The sequence below is a fragment of the Mustelus asterias genome, chromosome 15 (assembly GCF_964213995.1).
Source record: "Mustelus asterias chromosome 15, sMusAst1.hap1.1, whole genome shotgun sequence".
Classification (NCBI taxonomy): domain Eukaryota; kingdom Metazoa; phylum Chordata; class Chondrichthyes; order Carcharhiniformes; family Triakidae; genus Mustelus; species Mustelus asterias.
The window spans coordinates 8,330,488-8,356,616 of record NC_135815.1 but is presented as its reverse complement, the minus strand read 5'-3'; the positions used below and the strand labels follow the sequence as shown (position 1 = coordinate 8,356,616).

General features: G+C 48.7%; 1 protein-coding gene across 1 annotated transcript in view; it reads right to left on the bottom strand.

The window, feature by feature from the left end:
- LOC144504890 (NHS-like protein 1) overlaps positions 1 to 26,129 on the bottom strand; it is a 259,032-nt gene that overhangs the window by 26,866 nt on the left and 206,037 nt on the right. Inside the window, exons 3-4 of the mRNA XM_078230638.1 lie at positions 26,033 to 26,116; positions 7,533 to 7,685 (exon numbers count right to left, since the gene is read on the bottom strand). Of these exons, the coding sequence (XP_078086764.1) occupies positions 7,533 to 7,685; positions 26,033 to 26,116 (237 nt within the window). The remainder of the gene's footprint in view (positions 1 to 7,532; positions 7,686 to 26,032; positions 26,117 to 26,129) is intronic.

The window sequence follows — 26,129 nt, the reverse complement described above, 5'->3', positions numbered from 1 at the left end:
CCTTTGAAGGTGAACTTGATTACAGAACAGAAACTGCAAAGGGTTGTGACTGTAGCCCAATCCATCACGCAAACCAGCCTCCCATCCATTGACTCTGTCTACAATTCCCGCTGCCTTGGAAAAGCAGCCAGTATAATTAAGGACCCCATGCAACCCGGGACATTCTCTCTTCCACCTTCTTCCTTCAGGAAAAAGATACAAAAGTCTTAGGTCACGTATCAACCGATTCAAGAACAGCTTCTTCCCTGCTGCCGTCAGACTTTTGAATGGACCTACCTCGCATTAAGTCGATCTTTCTCTACGCCCTAGCTATGACTGTAACACTGCATTCTGTACTCTCTCCTTTCCTTCTCTATGAACGGTATGCTTTGTTTGTATAGCGCGCAAGAAACAGTACTTTTCACTGTATACTAACACGTGACAATAATAAATCAAATCAAATCAAATTAAAAATTCGCTACCACAAGTAGTCAAGGCAAACAGCACAGATGCATTTAAGGGAAAGTTAGATAAACACATAGGGGGGGGGAAGGAATAGAAGGATATGCTGATCAGGTTGAGGGGAAGCGGGGTGGGAGGAGGTTCATGTGGAGAATAAACATCAGAATGGGCCCAACATTCTGATCAGACTGTAGAATTCATCAATCAACCCGTCCTGTATTTGTCTTTTCGAGTTATGTACTTCTGGGGGTCATTCCCGGCTTGCTGTGACTTCGAAATTTATCGAGTGGCAGAAGGTGCTTAAAAGCTCATTAATCCCTTTCAGATGGTATTACTGGGAGTAAGCTGCATTAATTTACAGATGAGGAGGAGACAACATTCTGTCTAGCACGAGACCCCAGGGGAGGAGGGGGAGGGTGGGTTTAGTATAAATGTGCCATTAACCCAGTGTAAGCAAGGAATGAAGGAATATGAGGATGGAGCAGCAAGTGGGGTCCTCGTCCCAGTCCAGGGCTTGAGCACAAAGATTAAGGCTGACCCTCGCAGGGCAGCACTGAGGGGGCTGCAGGGTCAGAGGTGCTGTTAAACCGATGACTCTGCCTGCACTATTCTGAAGAAGAGTAGGGGAATTAGTTATCTATGTGCCTTAGCCAATCAATGGACATCACAGAAACAGATGACCCGGTCACTACCGCAATGCTATTTGTGGGAGTTTGAAAATTAGCTGCTCTGCTTCCTCCATTTCTAATGAATCATTTGAAATATTCGCAGGGCGACGGGGAAAATGGCAGGGGAGTGGTGCGAGGGGAATTGCTTGTTCAGAGGGCCAGAATTAACATGATGGGACGAATGGCTTCCTTCTGTGCTGTTACTGTTCTGTGATTCTACAACAGTCACTATTTAAAAAGCACTTCTTAGACTTGAGGTTTTTTTTTGTGTCTAGAGATACATGACGCAGAAAAAGCCCGCGCTTCTGTTTCCAAAACTGTTTTTTCCTGGAACGGGTCACTAACTTGAGGCTACAGCCACTCCATGTAGCTGACCAGGACACTCTCCCACCTGACTATCAGGTATACGGAAGGATTCATTGGCTGATAATCATCCTGTTTTGACCACGTTATAAACACACCTCCCATGGCCATCTTATCCTGGGGTGGGACTCGAACCCAGAGCTTCTGGCTTAGATGCGGGGATGCTACCCACTGCATCACAAGACCTTGCTCAGAAGAAGTTAATTGGCTGTAAGATGCTTTGAGGTGTCATGAAATGAGCTCTATATCTGGAAGCCTGCCTTTCATGGAAACATGATGTGGAGATGCCGGCGTTGGACTGGGGTAAGCACAGTAAGAAGTCTCACAACACCAGGTTAAAGTCCAACAGGTTTATTTGGTAGCAAATACCATAAGCTTTCGGAGCAATGCTCCTTCGTCAGATGGAGTGGTCAGAAGGAGAACAGAGACCACTCCATCTGACGAAGGAACATTGCTCCGAAAGCTTATGGTATTTGCTACCAAATAAACCTGTTGGACTTTAACCTGGTGTTGTGAGACTTCTTACTGTTTCATGGAAACAGCCATACCCTGTACTAAACCAGGGCAGAAGCTGGGTATTCTATGAGCAGTTCAACTCTTGCCCTCCACAAAGCCTGAAGTCAGGGGTGTGATGGAATATTCTTGCTTGTTACATCGCTGTTGCAACAACATCCAAGAGGATCAACACTGTTCAAAATGGTCCCGTGCCCCTAGTATTCAACATCCGCCCCCTCCAGCATCGTGCACTGTGGCGACAGCTTATACCACATCAACAAGGTTACAGTGACAGAACTGCCCTTTGCAGGATCTGTTTGAGAATGCACTTTATTAACGGATGGCTTGGCCATTCCTCATAATAATAAAGTTTATTGAAATGTCACGGCCAAGCACTGGTCGATTTATCAAGAAATCAATGGTGTTATAGCTGTGAGCTCAGTACTCAGGGTCTAACCCTTGTCTGAATCTCAATTCATGTACCAACTCACTGCTGTCATTCATTTCTTTGGTTGCAATTATGAATCAAAATGTCCTGAAAGGTGTGCTGAACAGGGCTCGGTAACTCCTGCTCACATGCTGCATTTTACATCACTAAACTACAGAAAATGAACAAACAGTTCCGTGTTCGGCAAGGCAGTACCAGCTCTGTCTTCTCTTTCACATGGGTGCAAGCTTTCCTCTCTCCTTTCTGTCCATCTCTCTCTGTTGCTGGCACACTCTCTCTCTGCCTTGCACTCTTTGTCAGATGCTCTCTACCGTGCCCTCCCTCTCCGTCGCGTTCTCTTTCTGTCGCGTCCTCTCGCTCCGTCGCGCCCTCTCTGTTGCGTTCTCTCTCTGTTGCGTGCTCTCTCTGGCCCGCTCGGTTGCTTTCTCTCTGCCAATCACACCTTCTGACTCTCTCCTCCCACCAGTTTCTTCGCCTGTCTATCTCACAATTAAATGGCATCTCCCAGTTTTTGACCCAATTTCCAGCCGGTCCAACTGCTGAAATTGTTCTGCTTGGTGAAGGATGGCCTGGGGGAGGGGAGGGCAGCGTACGCAGCTGATTCACCTCTCGACTTGACTATTCCAGTCTCTCCCACAGTCTACCCTCCGTAAACCTGAGCTCATCCAAAACTCTGCTGACTTGTGTCCTCACTTGCAGCAAGTCCCGTTCCCTATCACCCCTGTGCTCTTGGATTGGCTTCTGGTTAAGGAATGTTTGGACTTGAAAATTCTCATCCATGTTTTCAGATCCCTCCATGGCGTCACTCCTGATCTGTGTAACCTCCTCCAGCTCCACAACCCGCGGAGCTTTCTGTGCTCCGCTAACACTGCCCTCCTGTGAATCCCTCATTTTAATCGCTCCATCATTGGCTGCTCTTAGACCCTGAGCTCTGGAATTCCCTCCCTCCACCTTGCCACCTCTCATCCTCACTTTCCTGCTTAAAACCTGCCTCTTTGACTGAGCTTTTGATCATCTGCCCTCATATCCCTTACATGGCTGGGTGTCATATGTTGTTCTATAATGTCCCATGAAGCATCATAACGTGATTTATTACATCAAGGCTCTATATATGAACTGTTGCTGTTTGAGGGTGACGTTGGGAAGTGGGCACAACTCTTGCTCTGTTGAAGCCAGTACCAGGGGCAGCACGGTGGTTAGCACTGCTGCCTCATAGCACCAGGGACCCAGGTTCGATTGCCGGCCTGGGTCACTGTCTGTGCGGAGTCTGCACGCTCTCCCAGTGTCTGCGTGGGTATTTTCCAGGTGCTTCGGTTTCCTCCTACAGTCTGAAAGACGTGCTGGTTAGCTGCATTGGCCGTGCTAAATTCTCCCTCAGTGTACCCGAACAGGCGCCGGAGTGTGGCAACTAGGGGATTGTCACAGTAACTTCCTTGCAGTGTTAATGTAAGCCTACTTGTGACACTAATAAATAAACTTTATGTGACAACTCTCTCCGAGGGCGCCCCTAACAGGACCCTCTGGACTTGTCCCGGCAGGGCTGGCTGCTGTGATACAATTAGCAGATCTGGCAGTGAATTTATGGCCGTTCTTTCACACCCAGCTGCTGTCTGGATGAGGTAAAGCTGTGTTACATCGAGACCCCCTTCCCTGCCCCCTGCCATCACTTATCCCGGGCATATGTTGGAGCGGGGAATGCCGACACAAGGCTGCTGAGCTGCCGCGCCGGCCTCCTTCACACAGTCCCTTTGTGCAAACACCAGAGGAAGGACTGAGATAAGTAGCGTGAGCTGCGTGGCAGTGTGACAGCTGGAGCAGCGCGCTCACAGAATTCAGCCAGACACACTCTCTCTCTCTGTGACCTTCTGCCCAAAGACCAACTCACGTCTCGAAACAAAAACAAAATGTGCAATTCTCACAGCTCACTGACAGCTGCAGCATCTACCCTTCGCACTGAAGGCGCACATATCCCCCAGGCTCCCCCTTTTGTTTGCCACTGAAGGAATTTTCAGCCACAGGAACTGCTCTTGGACATGGCTCAGTGGGTCGTCTTGCAGTCAGAGTGTCGTGGGTTCAAGTCCCAGTCCAGATACTTGTGCGGCTCACACTGTCACACTGCAGTGCAGGGGGGAGTGCTACACTGTTGGAGTTGCTGCTGCTAAAACACTGTCTGCTCACTGAGGTGCTGTGAAAGATCCTACAGCCACTATTCTTAGAGCAGCAGCAGCAGGGGCAGTTCTTTCCAGACACCCAGTCGATATTTATCACTGTAAGCACGAGAACACTGCTGTTTGTGGGAGGGTGCTGGGTCCAAATGGACCCTATTTCCTACACAGGGTAAAAACTCTTTATCGGCTGACTCACTGTTCCCCTTGTCCGGGACGGATACTCGCCGTTCCCAGCGTCTGGGATGGAGACTCGTCTGGGACAGAGAGTCATCTGGGATGAAGACTCGCTATTTCCAACGTCTGCGACGGAGATTTGTCTGGGACGAAGGCGCGTCGTTCCCCGTGTCTGGGACGGAGACTCATCTGGAATGGTACGTCGTCTGGGATGGAGACTCATTGCTTGCAATGTCTGGGACAGAGACTCGCTGTTCCCCACGTTTGGGATGGAGACTCATTGTTCCCGGCGTCTGGGACAGAGTCTCACTGCTCCCCACATCTGGGATGGAGACTCATTGTTCCCAGTGTCTGGGATGGAGACTCACTGTTCATCCCGTCTGGAACGGAGGCTCGCTGTTCCCCCTGTCTGGGACGGAGACTCATTGTCCCCGGTGTCTGGGACAGAGTCTTGCTGTTCCCGGTGTCTGGGACGGAGACCCCCTTTTCTGTGCAGGATTGCAGACTGAAGGCATTGACTGTGAGAATTGTCTATAAGCGGGTTCCTTCCACAGGCACTGGCCACAGTTAGCTTCCTAACCAGAGGAAAACACATGTTTATCTTGTGGGTTCTTGTGATCTGGAATGTGCTGCCTGAAAGAACGGAGCAAGCAGATTCTTCAACTTGCAAAAGAGAAGTGGATAAATACTTGAAGGTGAAAAATATACTGGACCATTGGGGAAAGAGCTGGGGTAGAGGGTTAAGTGGATAGTTCTACAAAGCAGCTGAATAAACACACGCTGTCAGGAATCATCTGGTGATTCCAAACTAAATGCCTGTTGACTTTGGTTCAGGTCAAAGTTTGAATCAATGGCGATGCTTCATGTAGTGGAACAGCCTGTAGAGAAGCACTATGAACTCCCGCGCGCGGAGCCAGGCGGCAGAGAGGGGAGATGAATGGCTACGGAAACAGACATTGGGAAATTCGACCGATTCAGCAAGGTTCATAGAAATCATAGAATCCCTACAGTGCAGAAAGAGGCCATTCGGCCCATCGAGTCTGCACCGACCACAATCCCACCCAGGCCCTACTCCCGTATCCCTACATATTTACCCACTAATCCCTCTAACCTACACATGTTAGGACAATTTGTTTTTTTAGCACGGCCAATCAACCTAACCCGCACATCTTTGGACTGTGGGAGGAAACCGGAGCACCCGGAGGAAACCCACGCAGACACGAGGAGAATGTGCAAACTCCATACAGATAGTGATCCAAGCCGGGAATTGAACCCAGGTCCCTGGTGCTGTGAAGCAGCAGTGCTAACCACTGTGCCACCGTGCCGCCCTCTGGTTGTTGAGACTATCAGTCGATAGTACTGCAGCATCTAAAGGAGTGGGTGTCTTAGTGTGAGGTTCGTGGGTGCATTGTTAAGGGGCTGAAACGGTAAGCCCCGTCAGTTCTTGAGTAATGACAGGGGGTTCTTTGCAGTAAACTGGGAAGTGCCGGGTCATTGGAGAAACCACTCAGTTGTTGAGACGCTTTCCTCTTCCTTCCTGTCAGTGCTCCCCGCTGGTTTATGAGTTTACAGAGCAGGTTGGTTCGTGTGACAAAGGGAAGCCGGTGAGGGGGACATTCTCCATGACGGTAGGGGGTGGCGGGCAAAGGAATGTGAGGGCACTCCAGCCCATTCCGATGCTAACTGGCTTCCCTGATCATTGGAATTTGTAGCCAGCGCTGTGAAACCGAATCCCTCGACACACACGGTTCATTTTCACATCTCTCTCGCTATCCTGCAGTGTTGGTGTGTACAAGGCGTCACTGGTACAGTTCTGTCCCATCCGACCACTCCCAATTATTCATATAAGCTGTTCCACCCCCTCAGAATGGTGACTCGTGTGGCCCTGTTTATCTTGGTGCTGTTACGTGACATGGCGAGTGAATGGCAGACACGCATTCTCGGTCCGTCCACCGCACTCCGTTTCCCAGACAAGCCCCAAGTCCTGGCTGAATTCACAAAGTCCACACCAGCCCTCTGATCCATCCCAGCCGACCGGTAATGTGGTTATAGCTCGAGTCACTTTGCAAACAACTGACAGGGAGTTGGCTGCAATGCCTACCAATAGCAGCGAGCCATTTCTCATCTCCATGCCCTTGCCCTCTATCTCTGCAACCTCTTCCAGCCCTGTAACCCTTCCAGATCTCTAAGCTCCTCCAATTCTGGTCTCTTGCACATCACCATTGGGCGCCATGCCTTCAGCTGCCTTGGCTCCTTTCCTCAACCTCTCTGCCTCTCCTTCTTCTTAAAAATGCTCCCAAAGAACCTCCCACCCATCTGCCTAATGTGCCTTGGTGTCAATTTTCATTTGACACTGCTCCTGTGAAATGTTGGGACACTATTGCCTGCATACATTTTTAAAAATTATTCTTTCACAGGATGTGGGCATCACTGGCTGGATCAGCATTTATTGCCCAGACTGTGGGAGGAAACCGGAGCACCCGGAGGAAACCCACGCAGACACGGGGAGAATGTGCAAACTCCACACAGACAGTGACCTGAGCCGGGAATTGAACCCGGGTCCCTGGCTCTGTGAGGCAACAGTGCAGTTTTACACTGCATGCGACCATCCTTCCTCCCGAGGCTCTTGAGCCGTGCTGCACTCGACTGGTTCACTCGATTTGATGTCTCGCCATGTTTCTGTGGAAGGATTTTGATGTTTTCAATCTGGGTCACCCCTCGGGGGAGGCCAGTGGGGGTGGGGGTTAGGGAGGAAGAGAGGCGGAAGGCCCTTACCTCGCAGTACGGTCTTCAGGTTAACCTTGGCTTGTTGGTGCAAATCCTCTACGCATGAGGAGCGGCTTGACGGAAGGAACACGTTCTCCTGCTGGTGCCATGATGCTTTATAGTGGACCGTCCATTTACTCTCTTCGTCCAGGTTTGAGACAGCTAGAAAAGAAAAGGGAACGGCCTCAGTATCACACGGAGCAAAAGGAGGCCATTCGGCCCATCACATAAAGAGCTGTCCAATTAATCTCATTTCCCCTTCTCTTTCCCCATAGCCCTGTCAAACCCAACCCTGCCCGACCACCTTCCCATTACAGCATCTAGACATTTCGTACAATCCCACTGCCATGATCTTAACCACTCTTCCAGGAAATCTTTTCATTTGAACTGTTGATCAGTTCAGAACAATTTCAACACCTGTAATATATAGAAATGACTCGGAAGAAAACATAACTGGTCTGATTAGCAAGTTTGCGGATGATACGAAGATTGGCGGAGTTGCGAATGGTGATGAAGATTGTCAGAGAATACAGCGGGATATAGATAGGCTGGAAAATTGGGCGGAGAAATGACAGATGGAATTTAATCCGGACACATGCGAGGTGGTGCATTTTGGAAGATCTAATTCAGGTGGGAGCTATGATTCAATCAGGAGCATGGACACACAGAGAGATCCGCGAGTACAGGTCCACAGATCCTTAAAGGTGGTGAAGAAAGCATGTGGCATGCTTGCCTTCATCGGACGGGGCATCGAGTATAAAAGTTGGCAAATTATGTTACAGTTTTATAAAACGCTAGTTAGGCCACATTCGGAATACTGTGTCCAATTCTGGTCACCACACTACCAGAAGGATGTGGTGGCCTTGGAGGGAGTGCAGAAAAGGTTTACCAGGATGTTGTCTGGTATGGGGGGTATTAGCTATGAGGAGAGGTTGAATAAACTGGGATTGTTTTCCTTGGAAAGACAGAGGCTGAGGGATGACCAGATAGAAGTTCATAAAATCATGAGGGACATAGATAGGGTGAACAGTTGGAAGCTTTTTCCCAGGGCAGAAATGACAATTTAAAGGGGGCACAAGTTCAGGGTAAGGGGGGGAAGGTTCAGTGGAGATGTGCGGGGGGAGTTTTTACACAGAGGGTGGTGGGGGCCTGGAATGCGCTGCCAAGTGAGGTGATTGAGGCAGACACATTAGCGACATTTAAGACTTATCTGGATAGGCACATGAAGAGGCGGGGAATGGAAAGTTGATCTAGATAGGAGAACATGATCGGCATTGGCTTGGAGGGATGAAGGGCCTGTTCCTGTGCTGTATTGTTCTTTAGCACAATCCAGCATTTACAGGACCAGCAAGTTGAGGGGGATTAGGACAAGCTAATTGTGATTACTTCCTTGAGAGGGTGTCTGACCTGAACCATCCACATTGAAAATGCCTCAGACACACAGCATAAGGCAGCTGAGTGTGAGGAAACACCAGACATCACAAGCCTCATTTCAGACAGTCTTGCTGCTGTATCGGATGTCCCACGCACACCTGAGATGTAGTGAGCTGCTTTGGGTGGAGTTCAGTCCATTCAGAGCAGCCTCAATGCAGAACAAAAGCACCTTTGTGAGCCTGAGGGACAATTTTGTTTTCTCGCGAATATCAACGGGACAAAAGCGACAGGCAGGAGGAGCTGGGAAATTACTGCAAGCCATTCCCAGAAATTCCATGGCCTGGGCAGGAAAAGGCAAACTGGGATTTGAGGGGGGGAGGGGTGGAGAGCGAGAGTGAGGGAGAGAGTGAGGGAGAGAGTGAGGGAGAGAGTGAGGGAGAGAGTGAGGGAGAGAGTGAGGGAGAGAGTGAGGGAGAGAGTGAGGGAGAGAGTGAGGGAGAGAGTGAGGGAGAGAGTGAGGGAGAGAGTGAGGGAGAGAGTGAGGGAGAGAGTGAGGGAGAGAGTGAGGGAGAGAGTGAGGGAGAGAGTGAGGGAGAGAGTGAGGGAGAGAGTGAGGGAGAGAGTGAGGGAGAGAGTGAGGGAGAGAGTGAGGGAGAGAGTGAGGGAGAGAGTGAGGGAGAGAGTGAGGGAGAGAGTGAGGGAGAGAGTGAGGGAGAGAGTGAGGGAGAGAGTGAGGGAGAGAGTGAGGGAGAGAGTGAGGGAGAGAGTGAGGGAGAGAGTGAGGGAGAGAGTGAGGGAGAGAGTGAGGGAGAGAGTGAGGGAGAGAGTGAGGGAGAGAGTGAGGGAGAGAGTGAGGGAGAGAGTGAGGGAGAGAGTGAGGGAGAGAGTGAGTGAGGGAGTGAGAGAGAGAATGTGAGAGAGAGAATGTGAGAGAGAGAATGTGAGAGAGAGAATGTGAGAGAGAGAATGTGAGAGAGAGAATGTGAGAGAGAGAATGTGAGAGAGAGAATGTGAGAGAGAGAATGTGAGAGAGAGAATGTGAGAGAGAGAATGTGAGAGAGAGAATGTGAGAGAGAGAATGAGAGAGAGAGAATGAGAGAGAGAGAATGAGAGAGCGAGCGAGCGAGAGTGAGTGAGAAAGAGAGAGCGAGCGAGAAAGAGAGAGCGAGCGAGCGAGAAAGAGAGAGCGAGCGAGCGAGAAAGAGAGAGCGAGCGAGCGAGAAAGAGAGAGCGAGCGAGAAAGAGAGAGCGAGCGAGCGAGAAAGAGAGAGCGAGCGAGCGAGAAAGAGAGAGCGAGCGAGCGAGAAAGAGAGAGCGAGCGAGAAAGAGAGAGCGAGCGAGAAAGAGAGAGCGAGCGAGCGAGAAAGAGAGAGCGAGCGAGCGAGAAAGAGAGAGCGAGCGAGCGAGAAAGAGAGAGCGAGCGAGCGAGAGAGAGCGAACGAGCGAGAAAGAGAGAGCGAGCGAGCGAGAAAGAGAGAGCGAGCGAGCGAGAAAGAGAGAGCGAGCGAGCGAGAAAGAGAGAGCGAGCGAGCGAGAAAGAGAGAGCGAGCGAGCGAGAAAGAGAGAGCGAGCGAGCGAGAAAGAGAGAGCGAGCGAGCGAGAAAGAGAGAGCGAGCGAGCGAGAAAGAGAGAGCGAGCGAGCGAGAAAGAGAGAGCGAGAGAGAAAGAGAGAGCGAGCGAGCGAGAAAGAGAGAGCGAGCGAGAAAGAGAGAGCGAGCGAGAAAGAGAGAGCGAGCGAGAAAGAGAGAGCGAGCGAGAAAGAGAGAGCGAGCGAGAAAGAGAGAGCGAGCGAGAAAGAGAGAGCGAGCGAGAAAGAGCGAGCGAGCGAGAAAGAGAGAGCGAGCGAGAAAGAGAGAGCGAGCGAGAAAGATAGAGCGAGCGAGCGAGAAAGAGAGAGCGAGCGAGAAAGAGAGAGCGAGCGAGAAAGAGAGAGCGAGCGAGCGAGAAAGAGAGAGCGAGCGAGAAAGAGAGAGCGAGCGAGAAAGAGAGAGCGAGCGAGAAAGAGAGAGCGAGCGAGAAAGAGAGAGCGAGCGAGAAAGAGAGAGCGAGCGAGAAAGAGAGAGCGAGCGAGCGAGAAAGAGAGAGCGAGCGAGAAAGAGAGAGCGAGCGAGAAAGAGAGAGCGAGCGAGCGAGAAAGAGAGAGCGAGCGAGAAAGAGAGAGCGAGCGAGCGAGAAAGAGAGAGCGAGCGAGCGAGAGAGAGCGAGCGAGCGAGAAAGAGAGAGCGAGCGAGCGAGCAAGAGAGAGCGAGCGAGCGAGCAAGAGAGAGCGAGAGAGAAAGAGAGAGCGAGAGAGAAAGAGAGAGCGAGCGAGAAAGAGAGAGCGAGCGAGCGAGAAAGAGAGAGCGAGCGAGCGAGAAAGAGAGAGCGAGCGAGCGAGCGAGAAAGAGAGAGCGAGCGAGCGAGAAAGAGAGAGCGAGAGAGAAAGAGAGAGCGAGCGAGCGAGAAAGAGAGCGAGAATGAGAGTAAGAGAGAGAGTAAGAGAGAAAGAGAGCGCGAGAGAGAATGAGAGATAGCATATGTGTTAGAGAGAGTGAGAAAGAGAGTGTAAGAGAGAGAGAGAGAGACAGCAAGAGAGAGGAAATGCGCGTGAGAGAGAAAGACGGGGAGGGTGGGCACATTAAGGTCTCAGTTGGAATGTTATTTTCCTTGCTTCCCTTGATCTTAGAATGTTTTGGAGTCGCAAGGCTCCACCGCCAACACTGAACCGAGAATTATCTAACGGAAACATCGCAGGTGTACAGGGAAAAGGACAGGAGGGTGGGACTAGCTAACTTGTTGTTGTGGGCAGCGGGCACAGACTCAATGGGCTGAATGGCCTCCCTCTGTGCTCTAATCATTCCATGATTTTCTGTTCCTCTGACAACGGTGTCCAGGGGATTAATCTTTAATTCCGAAGGTTCCAGGAGGGTTGCCAAGGCCGAGACATCAGCTGAGCAGATGTCTGGAAGCTTCTTGGCAATGCCAAGGCAAGCGGATTGGGGCATGGGCACCGCAGAAAATGTTATAGTTGCCTAATGTTGGAAGGATAAGCGACTGTTGTTAAAGCCTGTGATCGAGCTCGGAAACTGGGCACTAAGCAAGCAGCACCTGAACACACGGCTTGCCTCCAGTTGACACAAGCCAGGCATTGCTGTAATAATGACTGCTGCCCTCTCTTTTGTTCTGGTGTCAGCCCATTATTTGTGTCAGGTACACTTCCCTGATACGTTGCTGCCCTGGGGACCACCTCATCGCACTCTCCTCACAGAAGGATCGTCACGCAGAGCTGTGTGACTCTCTCCCGGTTGAGCAAATCAATTCTGCAGAGCAAACACCCAGCTGTGTTTACCCAGCTGATTCCTGTAGCCTGTGAGAATTGATGCCAGGCACCCAGCTCCCAGCAGCAGACTCAGAGCACTGGCTGGACTCCAGAAACTGATCCAACAACACAAATGGCCTGATTCTGGCCCCAAACTAAATTCAAACTCAATGTCAGCTGCAGCTCACTAGCGCCAGAGTCCCATGCCAGAGCCTTTGTGTGAGGAGAACCCAAACTGAATCACCCAATGCAGTACATAGGAACACAGAAGATAGGAGCAGGAGGAGGCCATTCGGCCCTTCGAGCCTGCTCCGCCATTCATTACAATCATGGCTGATTGTCCAACTCAAAAGCCTAATCCTGCTTTCTCCCCATAACCTTTGATCCATTCGCCCCAAGTGGGAGTGCCGCGCTGCTGGGGATGCCGTGTTCTGGATGGGATGTCAAACTCCGTCATCCCTCTCTGGAGAATATAAAGATCTCACGGCCACCAACTCAAAGGAGAGCACGGGAGCTCTCCTCAATATCACCAAATAGTTATCTCTCTATCAACATCACTAGACCAGAACCATATCGATACAAGAGTCAGCTGTGGTTCAGTTGGGAGCACACTCACCTCTTCAGTTACAAGGTTCTGAGTTCAAATCCCACTTGAGTATAAAACTCAAGACTGACACTGTGGGAGTGCTGCACTGTCGGATGAGACAGATGGGTCCAAGCAAAAACAAAAATCTCACAGCACCATCTCAAAGGAGAACTTGGGAGTTATCCACTGGCCAATATTTATCTCTCAATCAACATCACAAGAACAGATTCTCTGATCATTATCACATTGCTGTTTGTGGGATCTTGCTGTGCACAAATCAGCTGCTGCGTTTCCTACATTACAACAGTGACTGCACTTCAAAATAAGTACTTTAAAGTTTATTAGTCACAAGTAAGGCTTACATTAACACTGCAATGAAGTTACTGTGAAATTCCCCTAGTCGCCACACTTTGGCACCTGTTCAGGTCAATGCACCCTAACCAGCACGTCTTTCAGAGTGTGGGAGGAAACCGGAGCACCCGGAGGAAACCCACGCAGACACGGGGAGAACGTGCAAACTCCACACAGACAGTGACCCAAACCGGGGATCGAACCCTGGTCCCTGGCGCTGTGAGGCAGCAGTGCTAATCACTGTGCCACCGTGCCGCCTCCTTCACTGGCTGTAAAGCGCTTTAAGTGCTATATAAATGCAAGTCTTTTTCCTTTTAACTTCCTTCTTCCTAAACGTAGGTCTGACTTCTCAGAAGAGCCAGTCTACAGCAGCCTCTGCGCACACACACACACACACACACGCACGCACACACACACACACGCACGCACGCACGCACGCATAGTGAAATCCAGTGAAGGGTTCACACCCTAAGCCTGGCTTTTCTCTTTTCAGATGGTCACTGCTTTTATTTAAACTTCCTTACCTGCTCACCTAAATCAGCTTCCAATAAGGCATTATTTTAAAAACCACATATTAATCATCCTGTGTGTTTGATGTAACGTGATATCATCACAAAACACGATCAGTCACCAGCGACACACTGACAGACTCAAGAACTACTTGCATTTATATAGCGCCTTTAACAGTGCAAAATGTCTGCAGGTGTTTCGCAGGAACATAAGTAGACACAAACTGACACTGAGTCAAATAAAGACAGGAAGAGCGTTGACTAAATGTTTGATCATAGAGATAGCTTTTAAGGAGTGTATTAAAGACAGGATAGGTGTGAGGCCACAGAAGAATAAGCATTTACAAATTGCTTAAATATATCTTTGGGTTGGCAGGGTGGGTGGACTGGGGGTTGTTGGAAGTTATGCTGTTTTATAAAGAAGGAAAAATCATACATCACACGTAGCTCAGTTGGCAGCACGAAAGCCAAAAGGCTGTGGATTCAAATCCCACTCCAGGACCTGAGTGCACAGGACACTCTCGCTACAGTACAGGGGGCGTGCTGCATTGCCAGACGTGCAGTTTTTCTGAGGAGACATTAAATAACCAAGGGCTTGTCTGCTTTTTCAGGTGTGTGTGAAAGATCCTGCAACTCTGGGCTGAACTGACTGCTCCTGAGTTGCACCCATTCTGTGATTCCATGATAGCCTGTGATGTAGCACTGTTCAGCTACTAATGCAGTAAGAAGTCTCACAACACCAGGTTAAAGTCCAACAGGTTTATTTGGTAGCACAAGCCACTAGCTTTCGGAGCGCTGCCCCTTCGTCAGGTGAGTGGGAGTTCTGTTCACAAACAGGGCATATAAAGACACAAACTCAATTTACAGAATAATGATTGGAATGCGAGTCTTTACAGGTAATCAAGTCTTAAAGGTACAGACAATGTGAGTGGAGAGAGGGTTAAGCACAGGTTAAAGAGATGTGAATTGTCTCCAGCCAGGACAGTCAGTGAGATTTTGCAAGCCCAGGCAAGTCGTGGGGGTTACAGATAGTGTGACATGAACCCAAGATCCCGGTTGAGGCCGTCCTCATGTGTGTGGAACTTGGCTATCAGCTGCTAATGTGCAGATGTTTAAACCCTCCTCTAACCCTCCTCTTTCATGGGATGTGGGCATCGCTGACAAGAACAGCATTTATTGCCCATCCCTAATTGCCCTTGAACTGAGTGTCTCGCTCGGCCATTTCAGAGGGCAGTTAAGAGTCAACCATCTTGCTGTGGCTCTGGAGTCACATGTAGGCCAGACCAGGTAAGGACGGCAGATTTCCTTCCCTAAAGGACATTAGTGAACAAGATGGATTTTTCAGACAATCAACAATGGTTTCATGGTCATTACCGAGACCAGCTTTCAATTCCAGAGTTTAGAAGGATGAGGGGGGGATCTAATTGAAACTTACAGAATACTGTGAGGCCTGGATAGAATGAATGTGGAGAGGATGTTTCCACTAATGGGAGAGACTAGAACTCGAGGACACGAGTAAAGGGACGCTCCTTTAAAACTAAGATGAGGAGGAATTTCTTCAGCCAGAGGGTGGTGAATCTGTGGAACTCATTGCCACAGAGGGCTGTGGAGGCCGGGTCATTGAGTGTCTTTAATTCAGAGATAGATAGGCTCTTGATCAATAAGGGGATCAAGGGTTACGAGGAGAAGCCAGGAGAATGGGGATGAGAATCATATCTGCCATGATTGAATAGCGGAGCAGACTCGATGGGCCGAATGGCCTAAGTCTGCTCCTATATCTTATGTTCTTATGGTTATTAATTGAATTTCAATTCCGCCAGTTGCCATAGATTACTAGTCCAGTGACCTTCCCAGTGCGCCACCATTCCACCTACAATTTGATCCCAGATCAAGTGGAAACTAATTGTCCTTAGGAATCATGTCCGCGGAGGAGTCAGTATATCCAGGATAGGAAGAGCAGGAAAATGATACATACTTCAGTTGTGAACTGGGCTGTGTTGCATTGCTAGAATACTCTCTGGGACCTATTGAGCCTTCAGGAATAGCTATGGGAGACTAGAGTCCACAACACCCTCAGAATGTGTCACAACAGCTGGGCTTGCATGACATTTGAGGGTGGGGAACATTGTTGAGAGATCAGGAAAATAACTGCAGGAGATTCCATTCCCCATTCCTGCAGAAGTGTCACTGACTTATCCCCCAAATGTGCTCACCGATAATGTACAAAGCACCCTCATTCTATAAAGCACTGGGAGTACAGCACTGCTGGATAAACCAGGGTGTGTTTACACTATGCTTCCAGTAAATACTGCAGTGTATAAATCAGGAGTGTGTAACAGCCTTGCCATATGTACTGTCCCACGCAAACTATGCTGAGATAGTTCTTACAGTATATGCATTGTGTAAGTCATGCTGAGATCCAGTCCTTGCAGTATATAGTGTCCTGAATTCTATAGTCATGAATAAGATTGCATGGACCCTGCACCCAACACAAAACAGTTAGACAAAGGGAAAGTACCACAAAAGGTCCCTCACAGTAGCTTGCATCCCTGCTGAAGCCATCAATCTCATTGGTAAATGACAACCTTGCTCACGCCCAGTATTATGTGAGCGGCAAATGCAAAAAAGATAAATTGTTTGAATTAAAAAGGTTCAAATGTTTTAAACGCGACAGTGGGACACCATGAAGGAACCAAGTAAAGCTGGGATTTCATGGTGCGTCTGTCAATGACTGGGAAGATGTTGCCGATAAATCTCCGTCCACCCAACCAGTACATGGCAAACTCTGCACTGACTTGTGTCCTGCTATAGTTAAAGCTGTTTGATCTGGGTGAACAAAATCCAGCACAGTTCCAGGGGAAACCTTTGAAAACTGACTGACGACTGCTTTTCGAGTGCACTCCTTGAGAGGGCACTTCTTTACAGTCTGTTATCCAAGCGTGTGCACAGCGCTGTGCCAAGGAGTGCGCAACAGATGTCAGCCCCTCTCCCCTCATTATAAAGCTCTCTGCGGAAGAGTTATCTGAATGCACTGTCTGCAGCGGGAATGGGAGAAGATTCAACCGGGGGCCAAGCGCAAAAATCAAGGCTGATACTACTGAGAGACACTAAGAAGCCTCACAACACCAGGTTAAAGTCCAACTGGTTTATTTGGTAGCATGAGCTTTCGGAGCGCTGCTCCTACATCAGATGAGTGGAGAGTTGGATTCACAAACAAATCTCACTAACTGTCCTGGCTTGAACAATTCACACCTCTTTAACCTGTGCTTAACCCTCTCTCCACTCGCACTGTCTGCACCTGTAAAAACTTGATTACCTGTTAAGACTCACATTCCAACCATTATCTTGTAATTGAGTCTCTGTCTATATATGCCATGGTTGTTGAACCCAACTCTCCACTCACCTGATGAAGGAGCAACGCTCCGAAAACTCGTGATACTAAATAAACCAGTTGGACTTTAACCTGGTGTTGTGAGACTTCCTACTGTGGCTACCCCAGTCCAACGCCGGCATCTCCACATCATGACCACTGAGGGAGTGCTGCACTGCCTTTCTTTTGGATATATTGTTAAACCGATGCCTCATTTGCCTGCTAGGGTTGATGTCAGGATCCCGTGGTACTGTTTCGAAGAAGAGTCCGTGCTCTGTGTCCCCTCCCGGCCAACATCCATCCCTCCATCAACATTACAAAAAGAGATTAATAAAAGCAAAATCCTGCAGATGCTGGATTCTGAAACAAAAATAGAAAATGATGGAAGATCTCAGCAGGTTTGGCAGCATCTGCGGAGAGAGAAACAGAGTTAACGTTTCGATCTGGATGACTCTTCCTCAGACGTGCTCTGTAGAAGAGTCACGCGGACGCGAAATGTCAATTCTATTTTCTCTCCACAAAAAGCAGGCTAACTGGTTAATTTCACACTGCTGTTTGTGGGATCTTGCTGTGCAGACATTAGTTGCCATATTTTCCATGCTGCAACAGTGATTACACTTCAAAAAGTACTTCACTGGCTGCAAAGCGCTTTGAGCCATCTGATGGTCCTGAAAGGGTGCTATATAAATGCAAGTCCGTTAATGGAGAAAGAGAAGGTGGAGAGGGACTGTTGGCTCGTGCTTCAAACAAAGAGCTAGCACTGACGTGATGGGCCGAATGGCCTGTTTCGATGGTGTGACCTCTGTATTTCAATGTTGTCTCCATGTGCAGAAACATGGAGAACATGTTTCACTGGAACATGCGACACAGGAGGCTATTCGGCCCATCAAGTGTGTTGGTGTTTACCCTCCACACAGACAATTAGTTTCAGTGGCATTTCCTTGCCCTGTTCCCAAATCCTGTCAACCTCCATTTCATCTCTCAATCTCTACTGAGGGCGGCACGGTGGCACAGTGGTTAGCACTGCTGCCTCACAGCGCTAGGGACCCAGGTTCAATTTCCAGCTCGGGTGACTGTCCGTGTGGAGTTTGCACGTTCTCCCCGTGTCTGCGTGAGTTTCCTCCAGGTGCTCTGGTTTCCTTCCAAAGTCCAAAGACGTGCGGGTTAGGTGGATAGGACATGCGAAATTGCCCCTTAAAATCAGGGGGACTAGCTCGGGTAAATGCATAGGGTAATGGGGATAGGGTCTGTATGGGATTGTGGTTGGTGCAGACTCGATGGGCCGAAGGGGCTCCTTCTGCACTGTAGGGATTCTATGATTCTAATGTGCCTCAAATTGTAGCAGTGAATGTGAATTCCGCAACCTGAGAACTCTGATGTACTTGAAGTTCTTCCTGGACACTGTTCTCAATCATCCGCATTTCAGTTTGGATCTGTGGTCCCCTCATTCTTAACCCAAGATTCTATCTCTATTCAAAGAGGAACTTGTGGGTGGCACAGTGGTTAACTGCTGCCTCACAGCACCAGGGACCCGGATTCGATTTCCCGGCTTGGGTCACTGTCTGTTGGAGTGTGCACATTCCCCCCGTGCCTGTGTGGGTTTCCTCCTTGTGCTCTGGTTTCCTCCCACAGTCCGAAAGACGTGCTGGTTAGGTGCATTGGCTAAATTCTCCCTCATTGTACCCGAAAAGGCACTTAGGGGATTTTCATAGTAACATCATGTAAGCCTACTTGTGACACTAATAAATAAACTTAAACTAAAACTAAATTGAGTAAATTCTAAAAACAATGACCAACAAATGACCATCCCCAGCCAGACTGAACTCACCACCTCTTGCTCTCACGCACTAAACTTCTTTCTGGAACCAGTTTCAGGGGAGCGATCAGAGTGAACTGTTGGGCTTGAGCTGTTACCATGGACACCCAATGTACACGGCCTTTGCCCTTCATCTCCTCTGGTTAACCCTCTGGTTAGATCGCTGATCTGTATTAAAATTGACTTCTTGGGCCAGAGTTTACAACCCGTACCTCTTGCCCTGTCGTCGATGGTTTCCTGAACCATAAAACCATGGAACTCCTCTCTTCTCCATCCCCTCGCCCCTACAACCTCCAGATTCTTCTGCATATAAAGAGAATTCTTTCCACCCTCGGTGCTGTTTCTATTGACCCTTCTCCTAAGCTTGCGAGTGGTGGAATAATAAAGAAAATTTCAGTGGCGTCCCTGGGCAACAATAGAAATTCCTTCACTGCCAACCTCTTTGCACTGGACACACGACACCCGCACCGAGCAAACTTCGCAAAGTTCCACTCACCCTTTTTCTTGAAGAGCTTAATGAAAGATTCCAACTTTCTGTTTATAAACACCACCATCGCTTTTTAAACGAATATCCTTGCCTTTCAGAGTCTTTGTGGCATCATAGAAAGAGGCAAAGCAGAGGGGTCGCCAGAAACATGCAGCCCCCTTCACAAAGTCTCCCACAGACCCACACTCAGGGGAAGAAAGAAGGATCCCTCCCTCCTTTGCCAAGACGGTTGTTAACTTGATATGTGATGGTTTCTCAATTGCAGAGAGGGAGGGGAGGAAGTAGAGATTTGCTTTCTTTTAAAAAAAAAGAAAGGCTTGTAACCCAATAAGCTTAGATTTAGAAGCAGTCTCTCTCTCTTTCTCAGCTTAAGTAAGCCCAGAAGAGAAACATTATCCCTTCCACTTAACCCATCAAAACGTCACAGATGCAGCACAACCAGGATGCCTGGGTTTCCCACTTCACTGTCCTCTTGCAAGCTCAGTTTCGAAGCATCAGCCCCACAGACAGAGAAACCACAAGTTGAGGAATGAGTTTCAATCTTCTCTCCAAATCCACCTGCCCTTCAGTGCTCTGCCTCTCAAAGACTAAGACAAACAGGCAAAGAGCCAGAAGTGCTTTCCCCCACCCCTGCCACACTCACTCATGCTCCTCCCCTCCCTGATGTTGCTAGGTGATAGATTGGCAAAAGACGTCCCCACCCCCCTCCCTCCACTCTGCCCACCTCCCCCCTCCCCATACATCCACCTTGTGCGAGACTGACTACACGTGAAGTGAACCGAAAGGCAACCTGATTCAAGCCCGCCAGTGAGGGGTTCATTGTCTGGCTGGTCTCTCTGCCCACCCCCCCCCAACTCTCCACCCTTCCCCCTCCTCACAGCAGTCAATAGCTCAATCTTTACAAAGGAACCTCTGTGGAATTGCTAATGCAGCCTCTATTTGTTTCCCACCATACAGATTATCAGCTCCAGCCTCCCTTGTGTTCCCTTCACAGAACCCTCACTTCCTCAGAGATCCTTCTTGTGCTGCTTTAACCATGACGGAGGGGTTGAAACTAAAAGCTGTGATGAAGGTCTGTCTAACCTGAAGTATCTGTTCGCCTTAATAGCTCTTGGCGACGATATTTTATTTTTAAAGTACGCTTTCAGCTGTCCTTAAATCCACAGTTTACAAAGCTGCGTCTAACTTCTTCACGTCTGACTCCAGAGTCAGTCGGACGTTAACCCGAAGTATTCCAACTTAAAACAAACAGGCTCTCTCTAAAACAATGCAACTCTGAAAGTGAAGCAGAAGCTGCAAGTGCACAAGTGGTTCCACAATAATTCTAAAGGGATTCAAGACCGCAAACCATAACCCATCTTTCCTGCGCCTTTCCAGCACTTTCTATCCTTGCCTGCAAGTGAAAGCAGCAAGATTATTGTCTCCTTTTAATAGCTCTTGTTAATCAATAGACCCTGCAGGTCACCAATCACCCCCTACCCTCCCCCCATCATTGCAGCTAGCGACACACACATTCCAGCCTGGAACTCACTCCCCGCAGTCCATTATTCCATATATTTATCTGCATTAACCACCTGAACCTCTTGGTTAGATTGCAGTCCGTAACTCACTGCCAGGTTTCCATTATCCTGTATACAACATCGGAAGCCCTCAATTAGATCCCGGGCACAAGCTCATTCCGTTCCACCGACTCCTACTCCTATTATTGGAAATATTAACTTTGCAGAGAAACACAGAAGATAGGAGCAGGAAGAGGCCATTTGGCCCTTCGAGCCTGCTATGCCATTCATAGAAATCATAGAAACCCTACAGTGCAGAAAGAGGCCATTCGGCCCATCGAGTCTGCACCGATCGCAATCCCACCCAGGCCCTACCCCCATATCCCTACATATTTTACCCACTAATCCCTCTAACCTATGCATCTCAGGACACTAAGGGGCAATTTTAGCATGGCCAATCAACCTAACCCACACATCTTTGGACTGTGGGAGGAAACCGGAGCACCCGGAGGAAACCCACGCAGACATGAGGAGAATGTGCAAACTCCACACAGACAGTGACCCAAGCCGGGAATCGAACCCAGGTCCCTGGAGCTGTGAAGCAGCAGTGCTAACCACTGTGCTACCGTGCCATTACAGTCCATTTACAGTTACAGTACGGTGCCATTTCATTACAGTCATGGCTGATTGTCCAACTCAATAGCCTAATCCTGCTTTCTCCCCATAACCTTTGATCCCGTTCACCCCAAGTGCTATATCCAGCCGCCTCTTGAATACCTTCAATGTTTTGGCATCAACTACTTCCTGTGGTAATGAATTCCACAGGCTCACCACTCTTTGGATGAAGAAATGTCTCCTCATCTCTGTCCTAAATATATCCTCAGACTGTGGACCCTGGTTCTGGACACCCCCACCATCGGGGACATCCTTCCTGCATCTACCCTGTCTAGTCCTAATAGAATTTTATAAGTCTCTATGAGAACCCCCCTCATCCGTCTGAACTCCAGTGAAAACAATCCTAACCTAGTCAATCTCTCCTCATACATCAGCCCCTCCATCCCCGGAATCAGCCTGGTAAACCTTCGCTGTGCTCCCTTGAGAGCAAGAACATCCTTCCTCAGAAAAGGAGGCCAAAACTGCACACAATATTCTCGGTGTGGCCTCACCAAGGCCCTGTATAATTGCAACAACACATTCCTGCTCCTGTACTCGAAACCTCTCGCAATGAAGGCCAATATACCATGATGAGATTAGTTAGCAGCGCTTGGTTAACTGTTTAAAATTATAGTTTCAGGTCAATGTGAACCATAATTTCATGCTGAACAGGTTGGTTTTCCCAATAGCCTGGTGAACCGAGCTATATTTTACCAAAGTGCACTCTCAGAATGGAAGGGCTCATGATATGATAATACAGTCTTCCATTCTCGCTGTCCTCATTAATCACAATAATTCCGTAATGATTAATGAGTGGGATAGGGTGAGCTGTGCAGTGGAAAGCGAGGGAGGAATCACCCGATCCCCGGCCACCTGTCAAATCCCTGCCTGTCAGAATAACACCGCACTCGCAAGGTTTACTCCAGATTAGGATCTTAATGCAGCGCCCGGCTGCAGATTATCGTCGCTTAACCAGAACCACAGGCGGAGATACTGGGCTGGATTTTACACTCTGCCGGTGTAGAGGGGAGTGGGGGGAATGTAGAGGCCAGGGGCTGGCCTTCAGATAGAACACGAGAAGCAGCAGCAGAATCCTTTGACCCTGCCCCATCACTCAATACGATCATGGCTGATCTTGGGCTCCAATTATCATAGGCGGCACGGTGGTTAGCACTGCTGCCTCACAGCGCCAGGGACCCAGGTTCGATTCCTGGCTTGGGTCACTGTCTGTGTGGAGTCTGCACCTTCTCCCCGTGTCTGCGTGGGTTTCCTCCGGGTGCTCCGGTTTCCTCCCACAGTCCAAAGATATGCGGGTTAGGTTGATTGGCCATGCTAAATTTCCCCTTAGTGTCAGGGGGGCTAGCTAGGGTAAATGCATGGGGGTTATGGGGATAGAGTCTGAGTGGGATTGTGGTCGGTGCAGACTCGATGGGCTGAATAGCCTCCTTCTGCACTGTAGGATTCTATGATTCTACTTCTCTCCCCGTTCCCCATGCCCCACGACTCTGATAGACCAAAAATCCATCTATCCCGACCTTATACACATTCAATAATGGAACATAAGAACATAAGAAATAGGAGCAGGAGTAGGCCATCTAGCCCCTCGAGCCTGCCCCGCCATTCAATAAGATCATGGCTGATCTGAAGTGGATCAGTTCCACTTACCCGCCTGATCTCTATAACCCCTAATTCCCTTACCGATCAGGAATCCATCTATCCGTGATTTAAACATATTCAACGAGGTAGCCTCCACCACTTCAGTGGGCAGAGAATTCCAGAGATTCACCACCCTCTGAGAGAAGAAGTTCCTCCTCAACTCTGTCCTAAACTGACCCCCCTTTATTTTGAGGCTGTGCCCTCTAGTTCTAGTTTCCTTTCTAAGTGGAAAGAATCTCTCCATCTCTACCCTATCCAGCCCCTTCATTATCTTATAGGTCTCTATAAGATCCCCCCTCAGCCTTCTAAATTCCAACGAATACAAACCCAATCTGCTCAGTCTCTCCTCATAATCAACACCCCTCATCTCTGGTATCAACCTGGTGAACCTTCTCTGCACTCCCTCCAAGGCCAATATATCCTTCCGCAAATAAGGGGACCAATACTGCACACAGTATTCCAGCTGCGGCCTCACCAATGCCCTGTACAGATGCAGCAAGACATCTCTGCTTTTATATTCTATCCCCCTTGCGATATAGGCCAACATCCCATTTGCCTTCTTGATCACCTGTTTTCATCACATTTTCACAATCCTCACCTGCTTGCTCCCGACTGTCTGAAATTTAAAGGGGGCTTGGGAAAGTAACTTGCCTGTCCTTGTGTCTATTAAGTGGCCAATAAGATCCTAATCCCAGCCACGGCAGTATTTTACCCATGACAGGGTAACCACAATAACGGCAGGGTAATCACAATAACGTCAGGGTAACCACACTAATGACAGGGTAACCACATTAATGACAAGGATAACAAAGAGAGAAATAAGGAAGGAGAGGATCAAATATGAAGGTAGGCTAGCCAGTAACATTAGGAATGATAGTAAAAGTTTCTTTAAATACATTAAAAACAAACGGGAGGCAAAAGTAGACATTGGGCCGCTCCAAAATGACGCTGGTAATCTAGTGATGGGAGACAAGGAAATAGCTGAGGAACTTAACAAGTACTTTGCGTCAGTCTTCACAGTAGAAGACATGAGTAATATCCCAACAATTCAGGAAAGTCAGGGGGCAGAGTTGAATATGGTTGCCATCACAAAGGAGAAAGTGCTAGAGAAACTAAAAGGTCTGAAAATTGATAAATCTCCGGGCCCAGATGGGCTACATCCTAGAGTTCTAAAGGAGATAGCTGAAGAAATAGTGGAGGCGTTAGTTATGATCTTTCAAAAGTCACTGGAGTCAGGGAAAGTCCCAGAGGATTGGAAAATCGCTGTTGTAACCCCACTGTTCAAGAAGGGAACAAGAAAAAAGATGGAAAATTATAGGCCAATTAGCCTAACCTCAGTTGTTGGCAAAATTCTAGAATCCATCGTTAAGGATGAGATTTCTAAATTCTTGGAAGTGCAGGGTCGGATTAAGACAAGTCAGCATGGATTTAGTAAGGGGAGGTCGTGCCTGACAAACCTGTTAGAGTTCTTTGAAGAGATAACAAATAGGTTAGACCAAGGAGAGCCAATGGATGTTATCTATCTTGACTTCCAAAAGGCCTTTGACAAGGTGCCTCACGGGAGACTGCTGAGTAAAATAAGGGCCCATGGTATTCGAGGCAAGGTACTAACATGGATTGACGATTGGCTGTCAGACAGAAGGCAGAGAGTTGGGATAAAAGGTTCTTTCTCAGAATGGCAACCGGTGACAAGTGGTGTCCCGCAGGGTTCAGTGTTGGGGCCACAGCTGTTTTCTTTATATATTAACGATCTAGATGACGGGACTGGGAGCATTCTGGCCAAGTTTGCCGATGATACAAAGATAGGTGGAGGGGCAGGTAGTATTGAGGAGGTGGGGAGGCTGCAGAAAGATTTAGACAGTTTAGGAGAGTGGTCCAAGAAGTGGCTGATGAAATTCAACGTGGGCAAGTGCGAGGTCGTACACTTTGGAAAAAAGAATAGAGGCATGGACTATTTTCTAAACGGTGACAAAATTCATAATGCTAAAGTGCAAAGGGACTTGGGAGTCCTAGTCCAGGATTCTCTAAAGGTAAACTTGCAGGTTGAGTCCGTAATTAAGAAAGCAAATGTAATGTTGTCATTTATCTCAAGAGGCTTGGAATACAAAAGCAGGGATGTACTTCTGAGGCTTTATAAAGCACTGGTTAGGCCCCATTTGGAGTACTGTGAGCAATTTTGGGCCCCACACCTCAGGAAGGACATACTGGCACTGGAGCGGGTCCAGCGGAGATTCACACGGATGATCCCAGGAATGGTAGGCCTGACATACGATGAACGTCTGAGGATCGTGGGATTATATTCATTGGAGTTTAGGAGGTTGAGGGGAGATCTGATAGAAACTTACAAGATAATGAACGGCTTAGATAGGATGGACGTAGGGAAGTTGTTTCCATTAACAGGGGAGACTAGGACGCGGGGGCACAGCCTTAGAATAAAAGGGAGTCACTTTAGAACAGAGATGAGGAGAAATTTCTTCAGCCAGAGAGTGGTGGGTCTGTGGAATTCATTGCCACAGAGGGCTGTGGAGGCCGAGACGTTGAGCGTCTTCAAGACAGAAATTGATAAATTCTTGATTTCTCGAGGAATTAAGGGCTATGGGGAGAGAGCGGGTAAATGGAGTTGAAATCAACCATGATTGAATGGTGGAGTGGACTCGATGGGCCGAATGGCCTTACTTCCGCTCCTATGTCTTATGGTCTTATGGTCTTAAGGTAACCACAATAATGACAGGATAACCACACTATGTGGGAAGCCTGGCAGCTTTAGCTGCACGGGCTGGCGTTTGGTAAAGGCGAGGGCTGCCTGTAATCCCAGCAGTGGCCATCGCTGCTGACTGGCGCTGCTGAGAGTACAGAACAATTGACCATCTGATTGGCAGGGAGTTAGCTCTCTAAGGCAGGGCTCTCACCAGAATCAGTCTCGTCTTCAAGTGATGAACACTGATTCCAATGATGCAAGGCGGCCATCAGCATCGGGACCAATGACATTTTAGCTGGGAGGAGCAG